This window comes from Puma concolor, chromosome E4 (assembly GCF_028749965.1).
Source record: "Puma concolor isolate L17-30 chromosome E4, mPumCon1.1.hap2, whole genome shotgun sequence".
Taxonomy (NCBI): domain Eukaryota; kingdom Metazoa; phylum Chordata; class Mammalia; order Carnivora; family Felidae; genus Puma; species Puma concolor.
This window is the reverse complement of record NC_141683.1, coordinates 24,863,813-24,887,920: the sequence shown is the minus strand read 5'-3', so window position 1 is coordinate 24,887,920 and position 24,108 is coordinate 24,863,813. Positions and strand designations below refer to the sequence as shown.

The 24,108-nt window shown below is 36.6% G+C and overlaps 1 protein-coding gene and 1 non-coding gene across 8 annotated transcripts in view; one reads left to right on the top strand and one right to left on the bottom strand.

Annotated features, from left to right (window-relative positions):
- LOC147572500 (complement factor H-like) overlaps window positions 1-24,108 on the bottom strand; it is a 154,678-nt gene that overhangs the window by 110,292 nt on the left and 20,278 nt on the right. For 6 of the 7 annotated variants that reach the window (XM_086693399.1, XM_086693403.1, XM_086693404.1 and 3 more), the window contains exons 2-7: window positions 19,934-20,119; window positions 19,488-19,593; window positions 13,860-13,936; window positions 12,168-12,359; window positions 9,249-9,419; window positions 1,571-1,741 (exon numbers count right to left, since the gene is read on the bottom strand). The exons of the other annotated variant lie outside the window; for it this stretch is intronic. In XM_086693399.1, the coding sequence (XP_086549525.1) occupies window positions 1,571-1,741; window positions 9,249-9,419; window positions 12,168-12,359; window positions 13,860-13,936; window positions 19,488-19,593; window positions 19,934-20,119 (903 nt within the window). The remainder of the gene's footprint in view (window positions 1-1,570; window positions 1,742-9,248; window positions 9,420-12,167; window positions 12,360-13,859; window positions 13,937-19,487; window positions 19,594-19,933; window positions 20,120-24,108) is intronic. 7 annotated transcript variants of the gene reach the window in all.
- LOC112864861 (small nucleolar RNA SNORA38) lies at window positions 23,113-23,243 on the top strand. Its single transcript, XR_003224018.1, has one exon. It is a non-coding gene; the product is annotated as a small nucleolar RNA SNORA38 (small nucleolar RNA).

The window sequence follows — 24,108 nt, the reverse complement described above, 5'->3', positions numbered from 1 at the left end:
AAAGGTCTGTATGATACCATAAAGATGGACATTTGTCTAAACCTATAGAATGTACATCAGGAGTCAACTCTAAGGTAGACTACTGACTTTGGGTAATTATGATGGATGAATGCAGTTTCATCAATGTGAAAACATACCATTTGGGGGGCTGTTGATAAATAGGGAAGGGATGCATGTGTGGCTGCAGTGAGTATATAGCAAGTTTCTGTACCATCCTGTCAATTTGGCTGTGAACCTAAAATTTATTAATTTATTTACTTATTTGTTTACTTGTTTCAAGTTTTAATTTAAATTCCAGTTTGTTCACACATAGTGTAATATTAGTTTCAGGAGTAGAATTTAGTGATTCCTCACTTACATACAACACCCAATGCTCATCACAACATGTGCTGTCTTCAATATCCATCACTTATTTAACTATACCCCCCACCCACCTACCTCCCCTTCAGCAACCCTCAGTTTTTTCTCTATAGTTAAGAGTCTGTTTCTTGGTTTGCCTTTCTCTATTTCCCTCCCATGTTCATCTGTTTCATTTCTTAAATTCCACATATGAGTGAAATTATGGTATTTGTCTTTCTCTGACTGACTTATTTCACTTAACATAATACATCCTAGCTCCATCTATGTCATTGCAAATGGCAAGAGTTCATTCCTTTTGGTGGCTGGGTAATATTCCACTGTAAATATATATGACATGTTCATTATTCATTCAACAGTTGATGGACATTGGGCTCCTTTCATACTTTGGCAATTGTTGATAATGCTGCTCTAAAAATTGGGGTGCATGTATCCCTTCGAATCAGTATTTTCTTTATCCTTTGGGCAAATACCTAGTAGTGCAATTGCTAGACCGTGGGGTAGCTCTATTTTTAACTTTTTGAGGAAGTTTTATATTGTTTTCCAGAATGGCTCTACCAGTTTGCATTCCCACCAGCAACATAAGAGGGTTACCCTTTCTCCACAGCCTCACCAACATCTGTTGTTTCCCATGTTGTTAGTTTTAGCCATTCTGACAAGCGAGAGGTGACACCTTACCATAGTTTTGACTTGTATTTCTCTGATGATCAGTAATGTTGAACATCTATCCTTTCCTATGTCTGTTAGCCATCTGGATCTCTTCTTTGGAAAAAATCGATAAAGAAATTACCAAACTTAATGCACAAAAACCAAATAATCCAGTTAGGAAGTGGGCAGAAGACATGAAAAGACATTTTTCCAAAAAAGACATCCATATGGCTAACAAACACATGAAAAGCTGGTCACCATCACAGGCAGGAAAATACAAACAAAATGGTTTAGTTCAGATATTAGAATTACATTAGTTAGAGAAACTTATATTCATACACACATATTAAACATCAAATAGCATAAAATAGTTTTTAATTTTCAAAAATGTGATTTAGACCATGCTTAAAATTGTCTACTTTGAAAGGAATATCTCTGTAGTCCCTGCTTTACACACACCGTAAGGCAAAGATTTGGATTTATTGTGTCCCCATTTTTGTTGCTGTCGTTTAAGAGACAGTAATTTCAGAATTAAGAAGTAGGTCAAGATATGTAGGGAACTTACCACATCTTGGCTGAGGTACCCAGACAGTTTTAGTACATGTTGCCATTTTTTCTCGGTTTGAAGGATAAAAGCCAGGTTTACAATTATATGTGATTTCATCTCCACTTCTGTATCTGATGCTTTGGGGCGTGTGGTCACCATTTTGAATATTAGGAGAAGGACATAAGAATTCTGGAGAAAAAAGGACATGTGGATAATGTTGAAACCACTACCCATTAAAATAATCAAGTACATAAAAATATAGAAAGTGGATATTTTTTTTGTCCCTACCACAGCAAAAATTGGGATTAAAATGAGGATAGTCTTATATCCTTCCCACCATATCACTCATGTCCCAGTACTCTATCTCTTATCTGCTGTATTTGTGCACCCCTGGACTCTTGAATCCTCTTTCCCTAAAGCCATAACATACATCATAATATTCCATATGTGGCAATAAACTCACGACAAATCACTTTAACTCTTCTTTCCAACTATTCTTCAACTTCCTTGGCATCTGTGGTTGTCATAGGGACTATTTACAAATGGCCCGAGTCTCTTCCTTCCAGACACTTAATAGGAGTGCATATCCCTGCACATTTGAAGGAGACATGGCCCTGTGATTTGCATAGGACAAGGAAATGAATGTAAACTAACATGTTTCCCTTTAGGGAGGAAATTTTAAAAGCCATTGTGTGAATTTTTATGTTCTTATTTCCACAGCTGCAGGGATGAAGGAAAGTCATGGAGAGGTGATGTCTATATCCCTTAATTCTTACAGCTAATATAATGAGCAGAGTCCCTTCAGACCTACATTGGAAGTGAGCATAAATAGGAAATAAACTTTAATTTATTAGGCTATTGCAATCTTGGGATACATTTTTCTTACTGTAATAGAATAAACTAGTCCAGGGTTTGGAGAAAACCTATTTTATGTAAAGATAAAAGGTCTCTGTCCCAACTACTCAGCATGAACATAGTCCTAAAAGATACATAGACAAATGAACATGGCTGTATTCCAATAAAACTTTGTTTACACAAAGGGCACAGCCTGGATTTGATTTTCAAACTATAATGTGCTCTCCCATGACCTACTTTATCTTAATTCATAAAGCTCTTTCTCAGTTCTTTCCATCAACTTTTCTGTACCTCACCAATGGATCAGTTTGCAATACTCCTTTTCTTTTTCTTTTTTTAAATTTAAATTTTATTTTTTACTTTACATCCAAATTAGTTAGCACATAGTGCAACAATGATTTCAGGAGTAGATTCCTTAATGCCCCTTACCCATTTAGCCCATTCCCCCTCCCACAACCTCTCCAGTAACCCTCTGTTCTCCATATTTAAGAGTCTCTTAAGTTTTGTTCCCCTCCTTGTTTTTATATTATTTTTGCTTCCCTTCCCTTGTGTTCATCTGTTCTGTGTCTTAAAGTCCTTACATGAGTGAAGTCATACGATATTTGTCTTTCTCTGAGTGACTAATTTTGCTTAGCATAATACCCTCTAGTTCCATCTACGTAGTTGCAAATGGTAAGATTTCATTCTTTTTGATTGCAGAGCAATATTCCATTGTATACATATACCACATCTTTATCCATTCATCCATCGATGGACATTTGGGCTCTTTCCATACTTTGGCTATTGTTGATAGTGCTGCTATTGGGGTGCGTGTGTCCCTTCACAACAGCATACCTGTATCCCTTGGATAAAATACCTAGTAGTGCAATTGCTGGGTTGTAGGGTAGTTCTATTTTTAATTTTTTGAGGAACCTCCATATTGTTTTCCAGAGTGGCTGCATCAGTTTGCATTCCCACCAGCAGTGCAAAAGAGATCCTCTCTCTCCACATCCTGGCCAACATCTGTTGTCGCCTGAGTTGTTTATGTTAGCCATTCTGACAGGTGTGAGGTGGTATCTCACTGTGGTTTTGATTTGGTAATACTCCATTTCTAATAAAATATCATAGCTTTAAACTATTGTTGAAATGTTATATAACCATTTATATTGGTGCCATGTTGACATTCAGCATTGCCAGAAAATCATTTATATTCTCCCAAATTACTTCTTATTCCATTTCCCAAAGTAAGTGACTCATGATTCCTTATTTTCTTCAAAAGCCATCTAACACAATAGCTCCTTCATTGACAAATAAATTCTTGCATTCACAAAAAACAATTCAGACCACAAACTGTGGATTCCCTAGATTTCTTTATAACATGCTTTTAACTTTGGCTATATCTGTTTTAAACTTTAGCCTTTCCCTTACTCTGATGATAAGGTGTTTTTTTCATATTCATGTTAGCTTTTCAAAACTTTAATCTCCTGTAGAGCATCTCCCACAGAATAAACCATTGTTTATTCCTTCCCTCTTTCTTTTTGTCTACGATTCTCTCTTAAATGGATATGCAAGCTTCTCTAATTTTAAACTCCTTCTCTCAACCCTTTGTTCAAGGTAGTTGATGTACTACATTCTCCTCTCCTTCACAACAAAGATCCTTCAAATATCATCTTACAATTAGTATCTCCAGTTTTCAACCTCCCATTTATTCTTCAATCTACTGCTATCTCTGGCTTCTGACATCCCCAACAGGCTGGTGGTACTCAGACAAAAGTCACCAATGTCCTCTAATTTCCAAATGCAAAAACTCTGTATTGCACATATCACAGTGCTTGGTACTATAGACCATGGGCTCCTTAATTATTTATTGAACTGAAATAGATAAAAACCCTCTGTAATATTTGACACTGTTGATCACTGACTTCTCGACATTCTCCAATGCCTTACATTCTTATGTCTTCCTACTACTCTTTAATTTTGTCTGAACGGTATTATTTTCTTTTATTTCTAGTTGCCCTCCTTCCTCTGCTCTACTTAATTTTAGGCCCTGTCTACTTCTCAGATCTCATCTCCTACCAAGGTCCCACTTACTCTCTATACTACCAACAAAATAGCCTTCTGTCTGATATTCACACATGCCAGGCTTATTCATATCACTTGCACTTTTTATTCCTTATTTCTTGAGTGATGCTCCTCTAGATCTTCCTGCTGACTCTTATCACCACCTCAGAAATATCTTGCCTGAAGACCCAACAAGTATTGTATGAATGAATAGCTATGCTTTACAGTTGGTTCTACATGAGTATTTGTCCTTGATTTTGTTGTTTGCTTCTTCACAATCTCTCTGTGAATCAAGACACTTCAATGATAAAAAGCTATCATCGTTACGCTAATAACTCTTCAGTGAGATCCAAATCCATATATCCAACGGAAGCTTCACATTAGACAGGTCCATGTGAGTAATTCAAAAGCATATCCAACTAACTACATGCCAACTAAATCAACTTTTTCTCAATATATGCTTTCCTCCTGTGTTCAACATTTTAGTTTGTGACACAAAAACCTCATGACAGGAGCCTGGAAATTTATCCTACCTACATTCTTCCCCTTCATTTCAATATTCATTCACACAACACATTCTATAATCTTATAATTATTGCTTATATACCTCCTACTCTTCATACCATGCTTCCACTGTGTACATCCAACTCCTAGAGGTATTATCAAAGTCTTAATTGGTCTTAAATTTGTACTTCATTCCTCCAGAATAAGCTTTAATAAGTCTCTATTCCAAACATGATAATATACTTTTTAGCAATGATTATAGTAGAGAGAATTAAATATGTGAGTACCTAACACAAATTTTAAGTATAATATCTCTACAGTGCCTGATTTTAATTTACACTACCCTCAGATGAGCCTTAAATGTGCTTATTTACTTTTATTTTTTCTCCTCACTTTATTCTGCTCTATCATATTTTCATAGACGTATTGCAGTGCAGTTTATTATATCCTGATTTTTACTTCATCCTGTGGCTTAACTTAATTTTGAATTCAAAAGCTACAAGATATAAAAAACAAGAGTTTTATTAAGAGGCCAACAAAAAATATTGGGAGGATTTTGTCAAATAATTAAGAAATAAGATCTTCAGGTGATTACTCTTGAGCAGTGGACATAAATCACTTAATAAATTGTAATTCCCTACTTTCATAATTTCCATTAAAATAAATGATGCTAGTAAAACATTGCCAGGGCAAGTACCTCTATCTAAAACAGTACTGGAGAATGTCTGCATATGGGGGGTCACATTTTTTCCTACTGTTAGATACCACCAGTAAGCATTTGAGATAAGAACAATAATTTAATGCTAGCACTCTATGTTGTTCATCATCAGAAAATCTGACTTGTACGGAGAACAGATGGATTTGGAGCAAAGGTGGCTTTTATTTAGCAGGTCTTGGTACTTTTAATTATTCCTATAAATGATTTGCTGTCAGAGTCTGGTTCCTATTAGATGAAGAGACCAAAGTTTTGACAAATCACCTTCAAACAGAACCCCTGAAGGGTGCCTGGGTGGCTCAGTCAGTTAAGTGTTCAACACTTTATTTCAGCTCAGGTCATGATCTCATGGCTCGTGAGATTGAGCCCCACAGTGGGCTCCATGCTGACAGTGTGAAGCCTGCTGGGGATTCTCTCTTTCCTTTCTCTCTGCCCCTACTCCCAGTCATGCGCGCTCTCTCTCTCTCAAAGTAAATAACATTAAAAAAAAAAACCTGACACATAAAATCATAAACCGGATGGAAGAAATTTTAAATATTTTATCCTAGGTTATTTTATTTTAATTTTATTTTAGTTCCAAATGTATTCTAGATTTGGAGAAAGCAAGATCTATAGATTTGGAATTCATCATTACCAGCAGGTAGATCCTTCTATTGTCCTAGGAAAATAAGGAGAAGCATTTGTGATATACTAGCTAAGGTACAATGTAGAGTACCTTTTACTTTTAAACTTATTTTTAAATGTTTATTTATTTATTTTGAGAGAGAGGGAGTGCACGCACGAGGGCGTGGCAGAGAGAGAGGGAGGGAGAGAATCCCAAGCAGGCTCCATGGTGTCAGTGAAGAGCCTGATGCAGTGCTCAAACTCTAGAACCAAACTGTGAGATCATGACCTGAGCTGAAATTAAGAACGGTATCCTTAACTGACTGAGCCAACCAGGTGCCCCTGGAGTTCCTTTTAATAAAAGACTTCTCTGTATCCAGGTAATGAACCAGTGTTGTAACAGAGAGTGCATGCTTATTTAATTTGGGGTGAACCTCTCTTTATATATGTTGATGTTTAGTAAATTGTTTTGTGAGAGTATCCAATCTTAGCGCACCTCAATCCTGGCATCTCTCTCCCCAAAGAAAGGAGGATTCTAAGGCATCCTGTCTTGAGTTTTTGAGTTATACAATTGACTAAGAAAATGAAAAACAAATTCTAAAAAGAAAATGTGTTACAAATGTGGGATCTTTACTGTGTGTGTGTGTGTGCGCGCGCGCGCGCGCACGTGCATGGGTGTGGTGTAGATGGGTCAAGTTTCAAGTAAGCCTAGGAATTGTAGCAACACATACGGGAAGAACAGATTTCCCACATTAAAACAAATATGTGCTCAGCAACAGCTTTAAGCAGGTAGCTATGTGACCAAGAAAAAGAATTAACTAGACAACTTCTATGGAGCAGTCAGGCTATCCTGAGTCCTATGTCAAAGTAAAACTGAATTCAGATCCTGACGTCTTACTTGGAAGGAAGTAAATTTAACTGAAACCTGGAATGATGATTTATTCTAATGTTCACTGAAACCTGGAGTGATTTATTCTAATGTTTATACAGGACAAAGGCCTGATATAAAGTAAGGGGTTTATAAGTTATATTTTGACGACTGGATGGATAATTTAGCTCTCTAAATATTTAAGTCAGGCTCTGGAAGTAAAACATACGGCAGAAGTTAATGCCAGAGGACCTGTGCACCCACTTTCTTTGAGTAGGAGCCACAAATGCCATGAAGCCAAACAGCTGGACTCCACACACGATCAGCTGATCACAGATCTAATGTGGGTGATCACTGTCTTCTCATCACTAACCTCTTTGTAAAATACTTTCTTAACAATGCCTGAAAGTGGAGGTCACTCAGTTGTAAGGGGATATATTTTCCAAGGAGTTACTTGTGGACTCAACCCCAAATTTTTTTTGGGGGGGTTGGGGTGCCTGGCTGGCTGAGTCAGTAGAGCATGTGACTCTTGATCTCAGGGTTGTAAGTTCAAGCCCCAGGTTGGGTATGGAGCTTACTTTTTAAAAAAAGGTCAAAAAATTAAAAAAAATTTTTTTAAATGTTTATTTTTGGGGCGCCTGGGTGGCGCAGTCGGTTAAGCGTCCGACTTCAGCCAGGTCACGATCTCGCGGTCTGTGAGTTCGAGCCCCGCGTCAGGCTCTGGGCTGATGGCTCAGAGCCTGGAGCCTGTTTCCGATTCTGTGTCTCCCTCTCTCTCTGCCCCTCCCCCGTTCATGCTCTGTCTCTCTCTGTCCCAAAAATAAATAAACGTTGAAAAAAAAAAAAGATGTTTAAATGTTTATTTTTGAGAGAGACAGAGTGTGAGTGCGGGAAGGGCAGAAAGAGAGAGAGGGAGACACAGAACGTAAAGCAGGCTCCAGGCTCTGAGCTGTCAGCACAGAGCCCGACACAGGCCTCAAACTCATGAACTGCAAGATCATGACCTGAAGTCAGACGTTTAACCGACTGAGCCATCCAGGTGCCCTCAACCAAAAAAATTTTTAAAATAAGAACAAAATCGTTCAAAATCTAACTCTAGTTTTTGTAAGAGAGGATCATTAAACAAGGTTTACGCATGGAATTATGAATCCTATGATTAAAAGTTCAGAGAGCTCTTAAGAGTTCAACTCTTCTCACCATCTCCCCACCTACCCTGGGCCACAATATGACCATATCTATAAAAGTCACCCTTTTAGAAAGGCACTTGACCTCTGATTTCATGTAGGATAGCACTTGTAACTTGTTTCACTCGCTGTTGCAGCCCGCATCCGAAGTTAACGCACCCTTTTCCATAAATGTTTCCAAACAGCTCAACACAGTTGTTACCGTGCGACATGTAATAGCTGTACCTTCTTGCTATTCTTCTAATGATATGATGTCTTAAACTCAGCCTTTTACAGTTTTGCATCTGGACCACGATAGTTTGAAACTCTCTTTTGAAATGAGGTAGGCTAAGTAGAACACAATATTACAGACATAACTTTTGGTGGGCACGAAGCACAGTTGACGTGGATTCTACATCTGCACAATATCCCCCATTAGGAAGACTAAAAGAGTTTGGTGGGTGCCCCCTCCCACCCCCCTGCATCATCATCACTATTGATTCATATTACGCCTGTGCTTAGTGAAATCTCTAGTTATTTCCACTTAATTCCATTGTTAATTGAGGGTTCCCTCATATGGTATTTATCTCATTTACTTTGTTTGCAAAGCTAACTACTCGGCTTTACAAGAGCAATCTGTCTGAGAAGTAATCATGCCTGGGAAGCCTATTATTGCCCTGGCTCTGCTCTAGACTTGATTTTTGATCGCAGACCAACTACTTAACGAGCTATTGAACTCTTCTGTTCCTTTTATGTTTATCTTCAGAACGAGAGAATTATACCAAAATTAATTTTTGCACACATAAAACGTTAAGTATATCGTATTTATAAGAGTTGGTTCTTGTCAACATTAACGCTCCATTGTGAGAAAAAATAAACTGCTTCACTGTAAGGAATATATGAATGAAAAGAATTGATAAAATATATAGAAAGGAAATATAACATTACCTTTACATGAAGGGGTTGGAGTCCATCCCGATGCAGTGCATATGGCATCTCCTTTACTACTGTATTCATAACCCTGGTGACATGTATACTGAAATCGTTCGTTTTCCTTGTAAGTTTTCTTCAGAGATGCAGCATTTCCATTTGCGATTTCTGGCTTTTGGCAGGAAATTTCTAAATATAAGGGATTAAATTCCAAAATGTTTGTTATATATTAAAGAGCCATGTCTAAGACATAGCTAAAGATATAAGTTTTGTTTCCTTTAGGCAAATCAGACAACGAAACAAAACTTCTATTTTGACATGGATGCTTGAATAATTTATCTGTTGTTTTTAATTTTGATTTTTGAAATAAGGTAAAATTCTGATTAAACTTCTGTTGCTAGGGGTGCCTGGGTGGCTCAGTTGCTTAAGTAACTGGCTCTTGATTTTGGCTCAGGTTATGATCTCATGGTTCCTGGGATCGTACGTACCCTGTCTGTGGCTTCCTGCTGGCAGTGTAGAACCTTCTTGGGATTCTTTCTCTTTCTTTCTCTGTCCCTCCCTTACTCATGCTTTCTCTCTCTCTCTTTCTATCAAAAATAAATAAATAAATAAATAAATAAATAAATAAATAAATAAAAATTATGTTGCTTATTTTATTTGCTTTGAAGATAAATTAGTCCTCTTCAAGTAAATAGTGGCCAGTAATGATACCAACTATATATATATAATTGGGTATAGATATTTAGGATTATTGTGATAAATATTTTCACCGAATGACTTGTAAAAATTATGTATTTTCTACTTATCGATAATAGAGTCATAATTGGCATAACACTTTGTCAAAGAAGTTAATTTAACCTATTGTCATTATATCTATGAATTACATCTTCTGTTTTTGTGGCTTTACCATCCATCAAAATTTTCTGTCAAGAAAACCCCAAAACTGGCCATCATATTTGCCCCCATCTTCTCTCAAACATTTCCCCCTGGGATTATGGCAACAATAACTAATTTCCCAGATGCTATTCTCGCACCTCTGTAATCTATTTTCCTGTTTGTAACTTAATGACTGTTTTTCTTGTCCCTTCATCGCTCTGTTGAAGGATTCCACTGAAATCCTCCATCAATTCCCAATTCAGTCTGAATAAAAGCCAAATTCTTCAGCATGATATGGAGCACCTTAGAACCTTGCACTGGCCTATCTTCAAGCCATCACTGACCTACCCCTACTTGCGTCCTACACAACGGCCTCGAAGACATGGAACAGGGGAGCTTCAGGCTCCTGGAAGCCTCACTGCATTTGTACCTTCCTCTCCCTGAACTTCTCCTGACTGATATACTTTTCCCCTCCTCAACTTCGTTGGAAAAAGTCTCATTCTTTCTTCAAAATGTATCTTATGCATGAGTTATTCCAGTAAGGTTTTACTAAGGACAGAAATTCAGGTTTTTTTCAAATTTTATTTATTTTGAGAGAGAGAGTTTGAGAGAGACAGTGAGAGAGAGAGAGAGCGCGTGAGTTGGGGAGGGGCAAAGACAGAGGGAGAGAGAGGATCCCAAGCAGGCTCCACTCTGAGTGTGGAGATGGATGCCAGGCTGGATCTCATGACTTGGAGATCACAACCTCAGCTAATATCAGGAGTCTGATGTTCAACTGACTGAGCCACCCAGGTGCTCAGAAATTTACTTTTAAGGAGGAAACCCCATCTGTGAGCCTCTGGGGTATACAGTATTTGCTGTGCTGAATAGAAATATGATTGCCATTACTGACTTGAAGAACTAATATTGTTAGAGAGAATTTTTAAGAACACAAATGCTTTTCCCTGCATCTCATTATAGGATAGACTAAACTAAGAAAGTGTGAATTTTAGAAAAAATATTAAAAAAAAAATATGGCAGATATATCTGCCAAACAAGTATTGGTAAAATGAAGTAGACTGACCATAATGTTTCATTACAAAAGCCTGATCACCATACTGGTCATGATGCACTGGTTAGCAGTATTATAACTAAAGAAATCTTTTTTAAAAAATTTTTTTAATGTTTATTTATTTTTGAGACAGAGAGAGACAGACCATGAACAGGGGAGGGTCAGAGAGAGAGGGAGACACAGAATCGGAAGCAGGTTCCAGGCTCTGAGCTGTCAGCACAGAGCCCGACGCGGGGCTCGAACTCACGGACCGTGAGATCATGACCTGAGCCGAAGTCGGACGCTTAACCGACTGAGCCACCCAGGCGCCCCTATAACTAAAGAAATCTTGACTTGCAGTTTACTATAGAATTTTTTTTTAAGAGGCAGAAAGTTATTTAGTGAATTCAGTTTAGTTCCACAATATTTCTCTACAGTGCAAATATAAAATAGGACCCCATTCTAGAAGTGTTATTCAAGAACAGAATGTTATAATGATATATGAGTAGAAATAAATAATGACTTTTTGATCTTACAAATTAAAAGAAAACCTGTTCTGTAGGCCAATATTAAATCTTGCAGCAGAAATGGTTAGTATTCTATTTGAGCATGAAAGCCCATTACAATTTAATTATGGATAAGACCGTGGAATTTGGTTTCAGATAACCTAGGTTTGAATCTTAACTCCATCGTTATGCCATCATAACCTTGGTCATGAGATGTAAGTTTTTTGCCCCACAATGTCCTCAGTTATAAAATAGAGGTGAAAACAGTGCATAAATCACAGTCATTTTGAAGGTAAAATGGAATGTAAAGAACTTAGATCAATTACTGACAAATAGTAATTGAGTAATTAGTTTTAATGTTATTAGTATAACATTGAGTAATTAGTTACTCAATTAACTAATTGAGTAATTAGTTTTAATGTTATTAGTATAATTAGTATTATTCTATGCATAATATTTAAAAGTGCAAATTTTCATGAGAAAAACTAAAACTGTCCGATCCCATGAACAGTAAATGTATCTTACCCACACATTTTGGGCTTTCTCCACTCCAAACACCATTTGTTGAGCAATGTATTTCTGCAGGCCCAACAAGCATGAAGCCTGAATTGCACACAAACCGTACTACTTGTCCAAAAGTATATTCCTTGTCTAGTTCCAATGCGCTACTGGTCAATCTCCCATTCTCTGGATGTGTCACTGGTAAACACTTAACAACTGAAAAAAATAAATATAACTTTTCCTAATAGAATTTGACAACTTTATTATGAAAAATATGTATATATACACATACAGGTATAAAGTCACTAACAAAGAAAGATTGGGGGAATTACTTAATTTTTTTAAAGAAGCATTTGATAAACCTGTTTGTTGGATATAAAGGCTTATAAATTAAAAAAAACATCAATAAGCTTATCTCTGATTATTTTCTATGAGAGCGGACAAAGAAAAAAATATTTCTTTGAATGTCAGTTTACATTTTTATAGTAACAAATAAATGTTCCTTAAATAATTGAAAAATATAAAACTTGAGATAATTAGATGAAATTTTTCACTTAAGCCCTAGGATAATATAACACTGTATTCCTAAAAGGTATAAATGCAAACTTTCTGATTCTATTTCTTTCAATAGATAAACAGTCCTTAATTTTCCTTCCTCTCCCACATCAGTGCTCAAAATAATCTGAGTATTCCTTTTGATTTTACTTAATATTTTCCAATACCTTGTAGGTTATGGCATTTAAACTTTATTTTAGAGTACAATCATCCAGGATGCTCATTAAGATGGAAATTCTATGGCTATCTCCCTGCGCTATTACCTGAGATACTGATTTAATAGGTTTTTAGTAACCCAAAATTTCAGCTTTAAACAAGCGCCTCAGGTGATTTCAGTGTAGATGTTCCTTAAAACATTTAGATCTTTCCTCTCATTTCCGTAAGTTCTCTTCTTTAGGTAACGGGACTTTTGAGTGATCACATTCCCACTCGCCCTCCTCCTCCTCCTGCTCCTCCTCCTTCATCCTCCTGGTCCTCCCTCCCTCCCCCTTTTCCTCATTCCCTCCCTCCTTCCCCCTCTCTCCCTCTCTATTTACTTCTCACCATGGAACTAAGAAAGACTACTCTGACTCATCTATTTCCATGATGACTAGAGAGATTGGCATTACTATCCCCAAATTTAGAAACAGGATCTACATTTTTTCATTCTGACTCTTGGTTTTATGGATCAGTAAGAAAAGTAGAGCTCTTCCTTACTTCCTGCCTCTTTTCAGTAAGACTAAGACCACAGGAAAACCTCCTTTGCCATGCAAGAGGGGAGAGATAACTGAATCTGGTCTCCATTTCAGATGTTATTGACAATCTCTGCATTTGGGTGGATATTGGTTGAGTATGTATTCATTAGTAAAGCTGAAATTCTGATCCTTGTGCTATTTCTAGTGTTTAGAATCCAAAAGGAAAGGAAAATAGGTTTTAGATTTCCTAATCTCTAATACTTTGAATACATTAGATCAGATGAAACTGCACTCACATTTGGTCAATAAAACACAAAATAACATAGTAATAAAAAGCTTAAATATCCATTCTATATTAGAAGCCACAAAAATACTGAATCAAAAATATGTAATTACAAACTTTAAGCATTATTTTAATGTAGATATCTCAAAAAAGTCTTAGTTCTTTTAAATATTTGAATGTATTTGTAAACAATTTTACATATACCTTCACATATAGGAACATCATTGGTCCATCCATCAGATTCACACTCACGGAAATTGATGCTACCTAGCATCTGATACCTGAAAACCAAAAATAACAGAGTGGTGAGCTAATGTGTATTTATATGCAATATTAACTTTGATACATTCTGAATGTCCAGGAACTCCATTTCAGAGAAAACTAGAAGCATATACACTTCCTTCCTCTCTCCCTTCCTTCTTTCCTTCTGTCTTTTCTCCCCTCCCTCTTACTTTTTCCCTTCCTTTCTTTCTCTCTTTTCTTTCTCTTTCTTTTTTTAAAATTTCTATCTTTCCTTTTTTTAAAACTTGTGTGTTCTTTTTGTAAGTATATGAGATGAATAATTTTTTTAAGTTTATTTATTTTGAGAGAGAGAGGGAGAGAGAAAGAGAGAGAGAGAGATGGGCAGAGAGAGAGGGAGAAAGAGAATCCTAAGCAGGTTCCCCATTGTCAGTGCAGAGCCTGATGCAGGGCTCAATCTCATGAACCGTGAGATCATGCCCTGAACCAAAATCAAGAGTGGGACACTTGATTCCGAGGGAGAGGGTCCAACAAGGTGGAGAAGTAGGGGGATCTGAAGTTCTCTCATCTCTAAAACAAAGCAGTGTTGAGGCCAAAGGACCTTGAACTCCAAGAGTCCATGGCAAAGTGACAGAGATGCTTCCAGGGACCCACCGTGACAACCTGACGGGCCATAGGTGCATGATTGCAAACTGGGAGAGAGAAAATGAACAGAGGGGAGGGATCCCCTTCTGCAGAGAGACAAAGGGAAGAGAAAGAGAGGCTGGGGATGCATAGGACTCTATCTGGATAAGAGGAAAACCACCGACTGAGACATAGAATGATCCAATCTCGAACTCAGGGGCTTCCTTCAGACTGGGGCCAGACCAGTCATCCTATTTGTGCACCTGGGGAGGAGGGGAGCCAGCCCTGGGCTTGGTAACTAGTTCAGAGGCCCACTCCCCAGTGGGAGAAAGCAACCCACTCCCTGGAGTGCTGTGGGAAGAAGGTATATATCCACTCAAAGGAGCAGCACTTTCCCCCAAACCAGGGCGGAGGGAGTGGGAACCTTAAAGATATAAGCACCAGGGAGGCATGGGCATGGGGGGGACCAGGACAAACCACCTCATTTGCGCCAGAGGCACAGTGAAGACTGCTTGAAAAGAGTGGTTTGGGAAACCTGGTCCATGGAGGAGAGACTGGGGTGGCACCATTTTTCTCTCCATCACCAACAAGGTGGGGCTTCCGGTAGGGGAGTGGGGCTTCCGGTAGGGGATAGCGGACCCACAGGGGAGGTAGGATCCACCCACACCAAACCACACCCCTCTGCGCCTGGTAACTGCCTGTCTACCAGAGCGGGACTCACGTGGATGAACCCAACGGCCCCTCCTTCAGACCAAGGCTGTTGCATTGCTTGATTTAATTCCCCAGACAATTTTTATTATATAGATATATTCTTCCTTCCCTTTCTCCTTCTTATCTCTTCCCTCCTCTAGTCTGGTTCCTCTGGTTGTTGGTTTGCTTAAGCAGATACATTTAATCTATTCTCTTGATACATGTTCTATACTTCTGTATTTTCCTTTCTCACTCTGGATTAAGGCATATAGTTTCTCTGGACAATTTTCTTTTCTCTTCTTTTCTTTTCTTTTCTTTTCTTTTTTCTTTTCTTTTCTTTTCTTTTTCCCTGCCTCCTTCTTTATTTTCCTTTCTCTCTCTCTGGATTAAGCCATGTAGTTTCTCTGTCTGGTCAATTTTTATTTTCTTTCCTTTTTCCCTGCCCCTGTCACTTCTCTCTTTGTATGGGATAAGGCCTCTTGCATCAGCACCACCTCCACCCTGTTATTTACTTGTAGCTGGTGTTTCTGTTTTTTCATTTTTGGGTTTTTTGTTTGTTTGTTTGTTTTGTTTTCTGTTTGTTTTTTGCTTGTTTTCCTTTCCAGGGCTACTTTAATGAACAAATCAAGGCACACCTGGTAGAGGGTCCAAAACACCACTAGGAATAGGGAGATAAAGTAACCAAAGTCACAACAACAGAGAGCAAGTAATGTTCTCCAAAAAAAAACATCTTCTGAAAGCCCAGGCCCTGGACACTGGCCCCTCTTTAATATAGTAGCGCTCGCAGGGGCAGGGCACATAACAAGCTTTTAAAACTCATAAGGGACAGAAAACTAGCCAAAATGATGAACCAGAAGAATTCTCCTCAAAAAAAAATTCCAGGAAGAATTGACAGCTAAAGAATTGATCAAAACAGATATAAACAATATAACGGAACAATAATTTAGAATAATAGTCATAAGATTAATTTCTGGGCTTGAAAAAAGCATAGAAGACAGCAGAGAATCTATTGCTGCAGAGATCAAGGAACTGAAAAATAGTCATGATGAATTAAAATAGTGGGACACTTAACTAATTGAGCCATCCAGGCACCCCTTTCTATCTTTTTTAAGCTTCTTTCTTACTTAAGAAAGGCGCTAAATCTTCAGGCACACGGACTAGGAATAATCATAATCCTTGGTTCATGACACAAACTCATTACAATTTCGTGCTAAATATCCTCTTATGTTTTTCACTGAGTTAGTCAGTTAGTTACACATTAACAATGTTATAACCTCCTTGAACTACCACCAAAACCCAAAACCAAAAACATGATAATAACCAAGAATTAACAATATGTTACCCTTCCTCTACTCTTGTTCCATACTCCTACTCTCCACAATTACGACATTTTTGGAACATTTGGGGCTTTTTACATAATCAAGGATAGTACTAGCCAACACAGCATGTGGTATATTTTTAACACTTGTCTTCATTTTCCTGTCTCCATCCTAGGCATTTTTTAGAGTGTGGTCATTGAGTCAGGTTTCCTTATAAATCCTATTCAATGTCAAATTTATCTAACTGTGGAACCCATCAAGCCAGTGCTGAAAATCCTAAATGCTCTACTTGCATGAAAGTTCCTTGGGGCAGATGCAAAATGTACAATCATTACTAGAGGCTTTAGAGCAAAGCAAATCATCCTTCTTAATATTTTTTAATATTACAGTGGACAGCAAGAAGCAGAAATCTTTTTCTTAAAAAATAAATAATGGGCAGGATTTTGATAATCACAAGAGATAATTTTGAGAACGGGCCTCTCCTAAACTTCTAAATAATTCTACATAGACAAATGTTTCCTTTGTCTGCAAATAAGGATTGCTTCACCCATTACACAAGTAAAACAAACAAACAAACTTTCTCCCTCAAAAAATACTTTGTATTTCTCTGAATGTTACTGTTTGTTCCTAATTCTCTGAAGGAAGAAAAACTTTTAATAGATTAAATGAGAATCACAGAACTTGAAGTCAAATAATTACTCTATTTTTTTTTCATATAAAGGAAAAAAATAATTGGCTATTAAAATTTCTTCTTTGTCTCCTCTACTGGTACCCTGCTCCAACATAGAAAGTACTTTCCTGGTTAACATTTTCCACCTACACCAGAAACCCACCTGTTTTAGGTGGGTGTTTTAGGAATTCTGCCAAATTCTACACAAAACTGCTTATGGCCCATATACATAGGGAAAGGGGAAAGAAAAAGAGCTTGTCCAAATGTTGGTACTTGGGTGAAAGTAATAGCTTATGTATCAGCAACCCCAGCTGGGCAAAATAGCAGAAAAACGTTTTGCAGAGTGCTTCCTTAAAACTACCTACCTGTAGGATACTGAAACTAGCTATCCATATCAAGTATCCTGATAAGTGGCTAGTATTCAGCTAAATAGGTATTTAGCAGAGAAAAGGTGGATGGGGACAAGGGATCAAAGAGGGTCGGTTGACTAGCAGAAACCATGGGTGTAGTAAACCCATTCCACATTGTTTCCACAACTAGGACAAAAGATTTACATCCCTTCAGGTAGGTAAAACAATCTCTCTAAAATTTTTAAAATAGCATAAAATTGATGTTTGCTGATCTTGCATAGTCCAAGGACTTTTATTTCCCTGATGAATATCTAGTCCTTGGTGGAGGCCCAAGCTGAGTGGCAGAGGCAGTTACTTTTATAGAGTCTTTAACTGAGTTTGCCCAGAATTCATACAAGATGAAGGAAGCAAAGATGAATTAAGTGGAGCCAGAGTAGGAGGTAAAGTATGTTGCTGATTTTTTCACCAAATTATAAATATTTATTGCTGAGGTCTAGGGAATCTAGTGGATGAAGTCTATGAGTTTTGATCCCTTTTTGCGAGGTCCAATATGGAACCTAAAGGGGTCAGACAAGCCTGTATTGAAAGGGATGTTACAGAAGTGAACAGTGAGGTAATTGGAAAATTTAGGCCCAGATGTCTTCATCTATGTGTTCATGTATAAGAAGTCAGCAGCAATGATTGAAAGTTGAACTAAAAATATGTTTGAAAAATCTCAGATAGTGAACAAAGCCTAAAATTGTTAAGAACTAAGACTTATTGGGTGTCTGCAATATCCCAAGAATGCTTTGAAGGTCTTCAGTGTGTGTCTTATTTATGTTTTTCACCAATCCGATGATGTACCTGCTATGTTTCTACTTTTTTTTTTCTTTTTAGAGAGAGAGACAGACAGAGAAAATGTGAAAGTTGGGAAAAGGGGCAGAGGGAGAGACAGAATCCCAAGCAGGCTCCATGCTCAGTGCATAGCTTGATGCAGGGCTCAATCCCACAACCCCTGGGATCATGACCTGAGCTAAAATGAAGAGTTGGATGCCCACTTGACTGAGCCACCCAGGTTCCCCATGTTTCTACTTTCATAATTGAGGAAATGGGAGTGATGGGATATTAAAAACGATACAGTTATTAAGTGGTGAATTTTTGGGGATGCAGGCATATTCCAAACCCTAACTTTTAAAATATTATATTTTATTGCCTCAAATCAAGAAATAAATGAGAGAGTAATAAAAATCAATTTGTAATTTTGATCCTATTTTTATATATGCAGTATAAACTTATAATGATGCTGTTTTTCCAAAGTATGAAACTTTCTTCAAAACAATTTGTTGACCTGGGTGGGTATAACAGGAATAAAGAACACTTAAGAGGTATTACAGTGTTAAGATTAGCCATGAAAATCCAGCAGGAGTTTAGAGAACAGAGTCAATGATTATGAAGGTAGTAGCACTTTTGGTCCATGTGATAAGAGTAATTTTCAGACCATGGAAACTTAAATAATGGTAATTATTATTACTTCAGTGTAAAATATTTACTTCTTTTAAATTTTAAAAGCTTAAATCAGTCATGTAATATGATTTTGTTACCATTCCCACTGCCCCTGACATACTGAAATCCCATATACTCTGCACATAATAGAATATAGTCAGGACTTGTTGGAATAAATCCTAATTTATATGTATACTATTTTCCAGCCCTCCTAGAACTACACTTTCTCAGCATAATTATGATTCATTTTAAGTTTTCAATGTTGAGAAGATAATAAGGTATCCAAATATAATCATTTCCATTATAGATTAATTTTTCAGGCTACTTGTTATGGTACTTATAAAAATGCTCATAGAAAAATAAAGTAACCTTAAAAATACTAATCAGTACAGTCCCTATTTACTATCTAAATTATAATCATCTCAATTATAAATCTCTTTTCATATTGACTACATACCCCTCATTACATGTGTAAACAACCTTTGCACCATATTCAAACTTTTCTCCTCTTTCAAGTTGAAAAGTACCAAAAGATGTATCTCCAGGATGTCCACAGGGCCTTTCTAAAATGAAAAAAAGAATATAATTTTATTAAGTAACACAGGAAACACATTTTATGTAGGAGCTCAAGGAAAATGACTTAATATTACATCAGAGGACATAATTGAAGATGTGGAAAAGTGAAAAATGGCAAAGTTATCATTTTATTATTAAACTTATCTATATGGTTGGGTTTCTTAATTTTTGGAAGATTACAACTCCTTATTAAGAATAATGATGGTATATTATTTTGTATTTAAATGATAATTGTGATATAATTCAGCTAATAATTCTATAATATCAAACATTCAGTGTTTTCAAACTAAAGTTTTCACAAATTTCAGAAATGTATGAATTACTTACTCTCACATATTTTCAGTGGATTAAGAGCCACCCATTCTCCATTCTTGCATTCCATTATAATAGATCCGAGAGTTATATATCCAGGTCGGCATTTATATGTAGCCTGAGTTCTCTCTGGATAGTTTTGTTCAGACCAGACACCTGACAAAATTTCAGTTTGTTTTCTTGGAGGAGGTCCTTTACAATCTAAAAACAATAAACAAAGTAATTGTCTAAAGTGTTTATTTAGGTTTACAATATGTTTAGTTTATTTTTGCTTTTAAAAATACCTATGCTGTTACATGTCCATCCAAATGTATGTCTTAATATATATATATTTTTTACCTTACAGAAATTGAATTTACATAAATTTGTAAAAATAGCTTTCCATAGAAATTGCTTTACTTTACTTTATTATTTTTTTATCAAAATAATGATATTATTTGTTATTTTTATCACTACTTTAGACCTGAAAATAAACTGACAGCCTGCAAATGTATGCCACTTCATGAAGATTGTGGAACAATAGTGATATCCATTGTAGAGAGCTAAAAGTGACTTATCCTTGGTGTGCCTAAGTGGCTCAGTCAGTTAGGCATTGGACTATTGATTTCAGTTCAAGTCATTATCTCGCTTTTTGTGAGATGGAACCCCACATCAGGCTTTGTGCTGATAGCACTGTGCCTGCTTGGAATTCTCTCACTCCCTCTCTCTCTGTCCACCCCCCCCACCACCACCACTTGCACTGTCTCTCTTTCTCCATCTCTCAAAATAAATACAAAATCTTTTTAAAAAATGACTTATCCTTTGGGGATGCAAGGACAACATACACAAAGGTCATCAATGGTGAGAATATTGGCAAAATCTGCCAGTTGGAATTTGTGTACCAACAGAAAGTTGAAAAATGAATGTAAGGGAACATTTGCTACCCCTGACCTCTTAGCCAGGGAATATGGGTGAGATATTATATTATTCTTAACTGCTGCACTGCATTCTACTATTCATCTGTTGATTTGGAAAATACTTACTCGGTGCTATTCTAAGTTCTGAAGAAAAACAATAAATTTAAACAGAGACAAAGTACCTGATCTCAAGTGTTTCCACTCTACCAGGGAAGTTAGTTATTAAATAAGTAATTAAAGACATGTACAATATGCATTACAGGTAAATAAATTCTAGTTAGTGAAATAAAGTGTGGTAAGATGATACAAAATTGCATGGGAATATTCCAAATATGACAAAATAGGTTGGAACAAAACAACATCCTACTGCAAATTGGAAAAACAATAACAAACTCTGTGTGGGGAGGGCGGGGAGCAATAGGGGTGTTTTCATGTGTGTGTGTTGAAAGGAACTGGAAATCCTAGAAATAGTGAGAAGAAAAGTGATTAAATGAACTAAACCAAAGTGGGAAAGGCCTCCTTTAGCAACATATTGTTTGTGGCCATTTCTTTTTTTTTAATTTTTTTTTTTTAATGTTTATTTTTGAGACAGAGAGAGAGCATGAATGGGGGAGGGTCAGAGAGAGGGAGACACAGAATCTGAAACAGGCTCCAGGCTCTGAGCTGTCAGCACAGAGCCCGACGCGGGGCTTGAACTCACGGAGTGTGAGATCGTGACCTGAGCCGAAGTCGGCCGCTTAACCGACTGAGCCACCCAGGCGCCCCGTTTCTGGCCATTTCTTACCTGGTTATGTTTGCCAACTCTGGGTATGGATTGAAGATTAGGCTTTGCCTGAATGGAGGGATGTTAATGAGGGAAAGAAGAAGCAGACACTCTTGGAGGTATGTCTAACAGGAAAAATTCTGACACCTTGCAGAATGAGGGTGCTCTGCTAGAGCCTAAGAGTCGAGTAAAAATTCCTATAGTTTCATAGAAAAAGTCCCAATAAGAAAAAGATCCTGCTTCAAATACACACCTGTATCCTCATCAAAACAGTTGCCAAATTTGAAAGTCACTCAGGGTGAGATTAAAGAACAGAGGTCAAAACATCAGAAAAGCAGGATAAATCCCTCAGAGTATTTTGGGATGGATGAAGATGAGACCAATCAGATTCCTGATAAAAAGGCAAGAAGGTCTTTACTTTTAGACTTTTTAAACCAGAAGTGGACTGACTCAAACCAGAAGTGCAACTCAGACCCATCTGAGCTCATTTCTTGATTAGATCAATAAAAAGCAAACACTCTTGTCAATCGGGGTGGGGGGATGGTAAATAATATGAACATTTACATTACATTTATTTCATATGAAATGTATGGCTTTGTATAAAAAATTAAAAGATACATAAAGAAGCAAAAAATGTGATAAAAAATGAAGCAAAAACAAATGGATTCTGGAAGCCAGACACTCATATTCAGATGTTGGAATTAGTGTCAAGGTCACTAAAATAGCTATTTTAAGTATGTTAAAGGAACGACAGGGAAACAATAGATAAAATAAATTTTAAAAAACAGATATTCAAAAGAAAATTGAAACTATAAAAATAACCATGTGTTATACTAAAATTACAAATAAATATCTGAAATATGGATACATTGGATGGTCTTAAGAGCCAAACGGACACAGCAGAACACAAATGTATTAAACTTGAAGAAGACTAAGGTAGAAATATAAAAAATGAATACAGAAACATAAGAGTGTAGAAAACACCAACAACAAACAAAACAGAGTGCAAGAAATGTGTGAAGCAAAGTGATACCTGTTTGTTTAATTAAAGTTCCAAAACTAGAGGAGAGAAAAGACAAAAATATTTGAATAAAAAATAGCTAAAGTTTCCTAAAATTGATTAAAAAAATATCAACTCTCAGGTCCCCAGGGAGGACCTCTGAATGGGGATCCCTGTGCAGTACTTGGCAGAAGAATGGGGACAACTGGGGGATGGGGGTGGGCTTTGTGTCAATTAGGCAGAACTCTGTTGTCCTGAAACACAAATTCTTAAAAGCAGACAGAGAAAGAACACATTTCTGTCAGAACAATGAAAATAGCAGCCATGTTTGTAACAGTAACTACTGAAGCATGAAGACATTAGACATGCCAGTGTGCTGGCATTTCTAAAGTGCTGAAAAATGAACAGCAATAGAGAACTCTGAACCCAGTAGAAATATACTGCAAAATGAAGGAGAATAGAAACACATTCTCAAACAAATAAAAACAGAGAGCATTCAATAATAGCAGACTGACACTAAAAAACAAACAAAAAACCCTCCTACAAAGGCGTGTCTGTAGTTCCCTGTCTTTGGACACGTAAGAATCGGAGGAAGAAAAACGTGGATTTGGAGAAGTCTGGGGCCAGCTTGCTTCCTGCAGGCTCAAGATCAACCATCCAACAGAGAAAAAAAAAAAAAAAAAAACAAAAAAAAAACAAAAAAAAACAAACAAAAAAACCCTACTAAAATTCTCTAGGTTGAAGGAAAATGATCCCATAGATAAGCCAAAAAAGAGTAAGAATAAATGAGCAAGACTGAAGAAAATAAACATATGGGTTAATAAAAAGACTACTGAAAAATAATAATGTGCTATGTATATTTTAACACAATTGAAAAAGACCATTGACTTAAAATCAGTAACAATGTCTTATAGTGTTTATAAAACATTCAGAAGTAAAATACATAACAATAATAACAAAAATTTCAAGAGATAACAAATGAAATTAAACTATTTTAATGTTTATATAGTTTAGAGTATATTAAAAGTATTAATTTAGTGTAGACTGTAATAATTTGAGTATGCTTACTGTAAAACATTAATATTAGGAAATATATAACTAATAGAAATTATATAGTGAGTTAGTAAAGAACATTTCATTAATATTTTATAAAGGCAGAAAAGGAGGAATAGAACAACAAAGGAGAGATGACATGAAAAATAAATGGCAATATGTTACGTTTGAGCTTAACTGTCTCAGCAATTACAATAAATGTAAATGGATTCAGCACTCCAATTAAAATATAAACACTGACTGGAGGAAAACAAACTAAAACAGAGTGTATGCTGATTAGTCTTAATAAAATGGGATAGATAAGTTGAAAGTAAATGATGAAAACTGATACATTATAAAAATATTAGTCAAAAAAGGATTAGTATGTTAACATCAGACAAATAATAATTTAAGGTAGAAAGTATTGCTAGATAAAAAGAGGGCCATTTCATAATAAAAGAGCTACTTTAACAGAAAGATGTAATAATTCTAAATGTGT